At 55.5% G+C, this 8,197-nt stretch overlaps 1 protein-coding gene across 8 annotated transcripts in view; it reads right to left on the bottom strand.

The window, feature by feature from the left end:
- Positions 1-516: 516 nt before the first annotated feature.
- Dnm1 (dynamin 1) overlaps positions 517-8,197 on the bottom strand; it is a 42,514-nt gene continuing 34,833 nt past the window's right edge. For 2 of the 8 annotated variants that reach the window (XM_090330730.1, XM_090330734.1), the window contains 5 exons: positions 7,536-7,547; positions 7,058-7,228; positions 4,648-4,889; positions 4,062-4,277; positions 517-1,718 (listed from right to left, as the gene is read on the bottom strand). In XM_090330730.1, coding sequence (XP_090186856.1) covers positions 1,646-1,718; positions 4,062-4,277; positions 4,648-4,889; positions 7,058-7,228; positions 7,536-7,547 — 714 coding nt within the window. In that variant the 3' untranslated portion in view covers positions 517-1,645. Of the gene's footprint in view, positions 1,719-2,451; positions 2,489-3,566; positions 3,569-4,061; positions 4,278-4,647; positions 4,890-7,057; positions 7,229-7,535; positions 7,548-8,197 lie in introns of all 8 variants that reach the window. The other 6 variants (XM_090330732.1, XM_090330731.1, XM_090330733.1 and 3 more) reach the window with 4 other exon arrangements.

Genomic DNA, 8,197 nt, shown 5'->3' with positions numbered 1-8,197 from the left:
CGCACCTTGGCACTGAGCAGGGAGTGGGTTCTGCCAGCAGAGGGCAGGCTTTCACCTGTGTGGAGCTGGAGTCGGAACTGTCCAGCATCTGCCAGACCTGTTTCCTGTATGCTGCCTGGTGAGGCCTGGAGATTGCAACAGCTGTTGCCGGGCCAAGAGTGAGCCTGCCCGAATGGGCAGCAGACTCAAGCCAGTTCTGTGGTGTGGAAGGAACACAGGTGGGGCACCTAAGGGTGCTGGCCCCCTGGCTTGCCCATTCATGGGGCCTGTTCTTCCTGTAGGTCCCTTTGAGAGCGGGCCTCTGTTTCACAGCCTCCTCCAGCTGAGTTCATGGCCCTGCTCACTAGTGGCTGATGTGGGGCTTATAGGATGAGAACATGCAAACTCCAAGGGGCTTTTCATGTAGCCACCAGCCTTTGTAGCACCCCATAATGGCCCTTCCTCAGCCTGCACCCTGATGCTTACTCTTTCCCCTTTCCCAAACTCTCCACAAAGAATGCAGCACAGGACACAGGATTCCCCATCATCCAGAAATGGGTTTTATTCTCAGCCAAGAGACGTCAAGACTGGTGGTGGCAGAGAAGCCCACAGCTGCCAGCGTAGCACCTCCGTGCTGCGGGGCTGGGGGAGGGGCGGGGGGGCTGACTGTCCACAGGCCGAGCAGGACAGGGAGGCTCACTGGAGCGGCACACTGGAGGCAGGTGTCAGGGTAACAGTGTTCCCTTGCAGTTAGGCCACAAGACTCCACAAGGACAGCATGGTGGTTGGTTCCCAACACTAGAGGCAAGGCTGTGGCGGCCATATATATGTATATTATATATATGAATATTTATAGATATTTATAGAACAGGGCAGGAGCAATACCACAGAGGGGCACAAGTTTTCACCAACATCACGCCTGGATGTTTCAGCTCACCACTACAATAGACTAAGTCACAGATGGAGGGGACGCTTTGGGATCGGGGAGCCACTGTCAAGTCACAGAACAGCCATCCAGGCAGGCTTGGGAAGGGAGGTGTCCGTGGAGCAGGAGGGATCTGGTTAGAGGTCGAAGGGGGGCCTGGGGCTCTCAGGACGGGATGGACTTGCCTGACCCGATCGGCTGGCAGTTGGAGAGAAAACCAAGAGAGAAAGCGGGAGAGAGAAAAGGAAGGAGAGCTGGTAAGGCAAGAGCAGCCACCCCCTGACACGGGAGAGGATGGAGCAGGTGGAATGTGGGCAACAATTCTGGAAAAGAGACAGACAGATGGGAAAAGGGCGGAAGATAGACGGGAGGAGCTGACTGGGCTTTAGCTCCCAGGTAATCCTTCTGGAGGCTACCTCCCCCACCACACACACACACAGCCTCACACAGCACCCACACTGCACCCTTAGTTCGTACACACGTCCATCTCCCTGGGCCATCCTCTTCTCTGATCACCCTGAATTTCATGCCACTGGCCCAGGGTCACCCCTAGCCTTGGGGAGGCCCATGTAACAGCCTCCAAGCTAGAGGAAGAGAACTGCTTGAACCAGGAGGGCAAAGCTAAAAGGGATGGCTGGAGGGTGCGCTGGAGGCCCCTCAGGTGGTCAGAAAGCCCAGGAGTCCTCTGAGGGGATCCTGGGGAGAATGGGAGGCAGGCAGCTGATGGCAGTGGCCACAGACTTATAAGTCTAAGAGGGGAGCCTCAGCTGGTCGGGGGACTGCAGGTCGCGTAGGTGAGGCTGGGCCCTTCCTGCTGGGGAAAAGCAGAAGAGCACAAGTCAGTGGCAGGCAGGTTGCCCAAGTGGGAGAAGCTGGCTTGCCCAGGTCAACAGACACTGTACTGCCCTTGGCTGAATTCTCACGTCAACTTGGGAGCAGGAGGCTAAGCGGCAGGAGCCTACAGGCTGGAGACAGGGCTTCCAGTCACAAGTGTACCAGTACCAAGGAGGAAGGGGAGGGGACGATGTGTCCTTGCCTGACTGTGACAGGACCCTTACGCTGACAAGTGTCTCTTTCAGAAATCATCCAATAGCCAGAACCTCCACTCTGTGTCCCACCACCACCCTTTCCCTGTGGCTCAGCAGCGTAGTACATCAGGATGAAGCTCCATGGCCTGTAGCTACCTCAGAGCCCAGACACACACAGCCCTTCCAGTCTCCCAGCCCCTACACGGCGAACCATGAGCTCTCTGGCCTCTCACAGCTCCAAAGAGCACCCACATCTGTCATGAGTGGAGAGCCCATCCCAAGGGCCCTCAGCTCAGCCATGGAGGCCCTGGGCAGCGGCGCTGAGTCCCGAGGCTCACTGGGAAGGAGGGTGAGAGTCAGCTGGCAGAGGACAGAAAGAAAAGAGGGAGTCTGGAGCTGCAGAAAGGAGAGGGTAGAGCCTGGCTCTGAGGTCCCAGGTGCACCCCCCTGGTGTGGAGCTGGTGCAGCTAGGGGGCGCAGACACACCATTCATGCAGCAGGCTGAGAGCATGTACCTACCGTGGCTGACGCTCCTCAGGGGTCACTGATAGTGATTCTGAAAGACAGCACGAAATCAACAGGGCAGTTCACACGCACAGGTGGGACAGGCCTGGGGGTTAAGTCACACAAGCACACACGCGCACACACACACACACACACACGCCCGGGCGTGCACACACACATGCTGTGAGGCCCCACGGCCTGCATGCACACGCTAACACACATGCCCACAGACCACACGCATACATTCCCTCCCCTCCCCCCCACCCAGTGCCCAGCACCCAGCACCCTCGCTGGCGGGCAGTGCAGCACGGATCTGGGGCATGCAGCCGCTCGGCACACAGAAGCACACGCGTGGGCTTGTCACAACACAGAAGCTCGCCCCAGACAGGAGGCATTTGCACCAGCTCCCTGCACACTTGTGCTTAGAGGACCACCACATTGCCGCATAAGGAACAAACCCTGTTTTCTAGGACCCAGCTATCGTTTCTCTGCCCAAGAGCCTGCCATGGCTACTGCCTACACACTGAATCCCAAACATTGTGTTTTCCTGTGGAGTTCAACAGCTCTCTTCAGAGAAGCCTGCACCATGCGATCCACAAGCCTCTTCCTCATTCTGTGTGTACTCTGCCTGATCTGAGAGGGCAACGACTTGCCTAAAGGGCCAGGGTCAACCAGTATCTCTGGACTCCTAGTCCAACGCTCATGCCTAATTATGTGCTTCCTGCTTCTAAATGTCCCCAGCCCAGCCCTCCAGCCATCTGGAAACACAGAGATGTTATTGGTCTGACGGTGTACTCTTCCTCAGACAACCTGGCCAGTGAAAACAGGCAAACGGAGTCAGTTAGTCGAGTGAACTTCCTTGAAAGTGCATCATGGCTCTCAAAGCAAAGCCTTCCTGATGGAATGAAGGGTCCTTTTCCCTGGGGAAGCCTCACACACTGTCTTTGTACCCATCCTTGTAATGTTGGTCCAGGCCACCAGACTGCCCCATGGAGCCTAGATTCCTTCCCAGTTGCTTCCTGTTTTACCCATGCCAGGGTGCCACTCTCACAGTCACACCAGTGTGCACGCCCACACACACGTCATACAGTCAGCCTGGCCTCTGTTCGTGTGGGTCAGAGGCTGGACACGACTCTCGGAGAGCTCAAAAGACTTCAGAGCTTGGGAAGCGAGGGCATCAGGAGGCCCCAAATGGAACTAAAGGAAACCTCTACGGTCCAGAGAGGCTTTGGATTCAGACTCCTCGCCCTGAGGTAGGCTTATCAAGGCTGGGAGGGAAAATGAGGATGGAATGGAGGACGGAGAGCGAGAAGGAAAGGAGGAATGCAATGTGTAGAAGGGAAGGGAGTGAAAAAAGGGGGAAGCGCCATGCAAATGCTGGAAAAAAGAGGGCAGGTGAGATGACCACCACAGCCCCCTCCCCAGAAACGACCACCTCTGGGACTCAGCGCTCCCCTGGGGGCAGGCTCTGCCAGCCCTCGGCCGCACATCCCCAGGTTCCTGCAACCCACGGTCTGAGAACCTAGGAGGGAGTGGGCCGGCTCTGCTGCCAGGGCCCAGGCTCTAGAATTGGATTCCATCGCCCTTCCCAGCGGCCTCTCCCGCCGCTTCCAGCCCCTACTCACCTGGGGACCCCGGGCGGGGCGCGGTTGGGGCGCGAGGGCACCTGGGGAGGAGGACCGAAGGGATCAGGGGAAGCCCCCGGCCTGGAGGGCACGGGGGGTGCCCCCCCCAGGGCGGATCCAGCAGGCGGAGGCCCAGGAGCAGGGCCCCGCGACCCGGGCCGGGCTGGGGGCACGGCGGGGGCTCGGCGCTGCGGCGTGGGGCTGGACGTGGGCGACCTGCTGGCGACAAGAAGCCGAGAACCAGAGGCGGAGATGAGCAGCCCCGACCCAGACTGAGGCCCCACCCCCAGCCCAACGCAGGCTCCGCCCATGCACGCAAGCCCCGCCACACTGCACTCTGGGTCGTCGCTGGAGTCTAAGCCCCGCCCACCTCGGCGCCAAGGCTCCACCTCCACCAGGCCCCGCAGCCAGCCAGCGCTCCACGGCAAGCCCCGCCCCGCGTCAAGCCCCTCCCATTTCTAAGCTCCGCCCCTGGCTCCAGGTGGGAGCTCTGGAGACGCGGGCGCGCCACTGCCCGGCTCCCGGCCCTCCTCCCGCGCGCCCCGGGCTTGGGGGGCTCTGGTGCCTTGGGGGCCGGCCCTGGTACCTTCGTCCGGCCGGTACGCTCTGCACCTGCAGCCAGGAGTCGTCCACGGGCGGGGGCATGGGCGTGCTGACGGTGGTCGTGTTAATGTCGCCGATGATGCTGAGCGCCTCCTTCAGGGCGTGGTACATGCGCAGCATCTCGTCGCGCCGCTGGGCCTGCTCCGCCGACTCCTCCATCAGGGTGTTCTGATCTCCGCACGAGTACAGGTTGGCTAGCAGCTCCGAGAAGATGAATTCCTTGGTCTGCGGGCAGGTGGGCAAAGAAAAGAAGGGGCTGGGACCTGACGCCGGCGCCACCACCCAACACGCGGGTCGGGTCCAGCCCGGTCAGTGCGCTTCTGGCATAGCTTGGTGCCTAAACTCAAAGGCCCTTTTCTCAGATGAGGACACTGAGATCCAAAAAGGAAAAGGGATCTGCCCAAGGTCATAGATGTGGGAAGAGACTCAGAAAGCACCTCGTGCACCACTAGCAAACTGCCTATCCAACACTTTGCGCCGCTCCAAAGACTTCTTTATGCTCCACTGGACCAGAGGGGGAGGGGGAGGAGCGGATAGTTTAACGTGATAGGTGCTTGAAAGACTGCTGTGAATGTGTGCCTGAACTGCATGAAATGTGAATCCCGTGTATCTGCAGGGGCAATGTTCTCCTTACACTCTCCAGGCAATAATTGGGCACTGATAGCGCCCGTGCCTGTAATCCCAGCTATTCAGAAGGCTGAGAGTCACTGTTCAAAGCCAGCCTGAGCTGGTTTTAGAGACTCCACATCTCCAGTTAAACCTGCAAAAAGCCCAAAGTGGAAGTGTGGCTCAAGTGGTAGGGCACCAGTCTTGAACAAAAATCCAAGCCAGTGTGAGAAACCAAGTTCAAGCCCCAGTACTGGTACACAGCCAAACATTTCTCTGTTCACTTCTGGGACATTTATGGAGAGGAACCTAAGGTTTTGTTTTGGTTTTGGTTTTTTTGGTCAGTTGTAGGGCTTGAATTTAGGGCCTACGTGCTGTCCCTGAGCTCCTTTGTTCAAATGTAGCACTCTACCACTTTTTTTTCTTTTTTTGCTGGTTGTGGGAATTGAACTCTGGGCCTGGGCATTGTCCCTAAGCTCTTCAGCTAACCCTACCGCCCTACCCCAGCACTACTTCTGGTCTTCTGGTGGTTATTTGGAGTTAATTGGGCACGTTAGTGCCTGAGCTGGCTTTGAACCTCTATCCAGAGATTCAGATCTCAGCCTCCTGAGTACAGGCTTGAGCCACCACACCCAGCTAACTCTACCGCTTTTGAGCCACAGCCCCAATGGTTAATTGGAGATAAGAGTCTTATGGGGGGGGGTCAGAAGTGTGGCCTAGTGGTAGAGTGCTTGCCTAGCATGCACAAAGCCCTGGGTTCGATTCCTTGACACCACATACATAGAAAAAGCTGAAAGTGATGCTGTGGTTCAAGTGGTAGAGTGCTAGTCTTGAGCAAAGCAAGCTGAGTGACACTTCTGACTTCAAGCCCCACAACTGTCAAAAAATTATGTAAAAACGTGTTAACTGGGGCATGGTGTTGCATGCCTGCATTCCAGCACTCGGAAGGCTGAGGCAGGAGCATCACACATTTCAGGCCAGCCTAAGAATACACCCTGTCTCAAAATATAAAACAAAATTCTACACTGATAACATTGGAGAATAATATCTGGGCTGTGTGTGGATATAGCCTGAAGTCCCAGCTTCGTAAGAGATAGAAAGGAGGATCACCATTCAAATCCAGCCTAACCAAAATTAGCTTGAGACCTTATTTGAAAAATAAACAAACGAAAAAAGGACCTGGAGAGGCCGGGAGTTTGGCCTAGTGGTAGAGTACTTAGCATGCATGAAGACCAGGGTTTGATTCCTCAGTACCACATACATAGAAAAAAGCTGAAGTGATGCTATGGCTCGAGTAGTAGAGCTGTAGCCTTGAGAAAGTTCAAGGACAGTGCTCAGGCCCTGAGCTCAAGCCCAGGACTAGAAAACAAAACAAAAACAACAACAAAAAAACCTTGGATCATGGATCAAATGGTAGAGTGCAAATGGATTTCTGAATTCAGTATACATGAAAAAAATAGTATTTTGAATCTTTTTTGCTTAAAATAGATATCGAAGTACTTTTTTTGGTAGGTGTGTGTTGTTTCTAGGGATCAAAACTAGGCCTTGAGTATGCTAAGCACAATCTCTACCACCAAACTACATCTCCAGCCTTAATGTTGTTGCTGTTATTATTATTATTATTTCTGCTAACATGGTTATAGAAAAATGTAAAGTTATAGGCTAAGCCCATGTCCTATTTTTATTGGGCTGACTTGACATCTCTCCCTACTCCTGGTTGCACCGCCAGCCAGTGTTTTCTTCTAGGCCCATCCCACTGCCTCCCTCCCTGATCCCCATGCACGCACATTGTTGATCATGAGGTGCATGATGGTCTTGGGCATGAGGTCCCGAACGGTCTTATTGACGATGGCCATGTACGAGTCTACCAGGTTCCGGATGGTCTCCACCTGCCTCTCCAGCTGCGGGTCCATGGAGTGCATGAAGCTGTCTGAGCCATTCTCCTCAGTCTCACTGGCCTGCCATTGGGAACAGAAGTGTCTCAGTGTGGCCAGGTGCCCGGCAATCAGGTTTCAGGCATCCTTAGGGCCTCACCCCCCTCTAAGGATTCCTGGAACACAGAGGCAATCAGAAGAGCTCAGAGTCCTGCCTGCCCCAGTGCCCTGGAAGACCCCAGGCTCCCCTCATTCAGCCTTGTCTGACTCCAAATTTGCCTGTTTCCCAATCCAGACATTAGGAAGGACACCTCCAAGCTCCCTCACTTGGAGAACTGGCCAGACCTGGTCTGGAGGCCCCTGGCAGGAGGGAAGGCAAAGGCACACTCACTTTCTCCTTGTCCTGGGAGGCCATGCCAGAGCCACAGAGGCCACCACATCAGCATCGCCACCGCCACCGCCACCGCCACCAGGGAGCACAGCCAATGTAGACACACACAGAGGAAAAGAGGGAGGACTGAGTGAACCTGGGGTACCACACGCCGACCCTAAGACACCTCTAGATGCTACCATAGCAAAAAGGGATGAAGAGAGAGAGGCAGCCACAAGAAGCCATCACCATCAAATAAAGAGGTGCAGAAGGGGACACATAAAACTTCCACTGAGCCTGATGCTGGTGGCTCACCCTATAATTCTAGCTACTCAGGAGGCTACCAGAGGATCACAGTTCAAAGCCAGCCTGGGCAGAAAAGTCCACTCCAATTGCTAGAAGCAAAAGTGTGGCTCAAGTGTGCTGGTGGCTCATGCCTATAATCCTAGCTACGCAGGAGGCTGAGATCTGAGGATCGAGGTTCAAAGCCAGCCTAGACATGAAAGTTCGTGAGACTCTTATCTCCAATTTACCACCAGAAAACTGGAAGTGGCGCTGTGACTCAACATGATAGAGCATTAGCCTTGAGCTGAAGAGCTCAGGGACAGGGCCCAGGCTCAGAGTCCAAACCCCATGACCAACTAAAACCAAAAAACCCCAAAAAAGTTCAAGTGGTAGAGTGG

Source organism: Megascapheus bottae, chromosome 3 (assembly GCF_031878675.1).
Source record: "Megascapheus bottae isolate mThoBot1 chromosome 3, mThoBot2.hap1, whole genome shotgun sequence".
In the NCBI taxonomy this organism is placed as follows: domain Eukaryota; kingdom Metazoa; phylum Chordata; class Mammalia; order Rodentia; family Geomyidae; genus Megascapheus; species Megascapheus bottae.
This window is presented reverse-complemented; position numbering and strand designations above follow the sequence as displayed.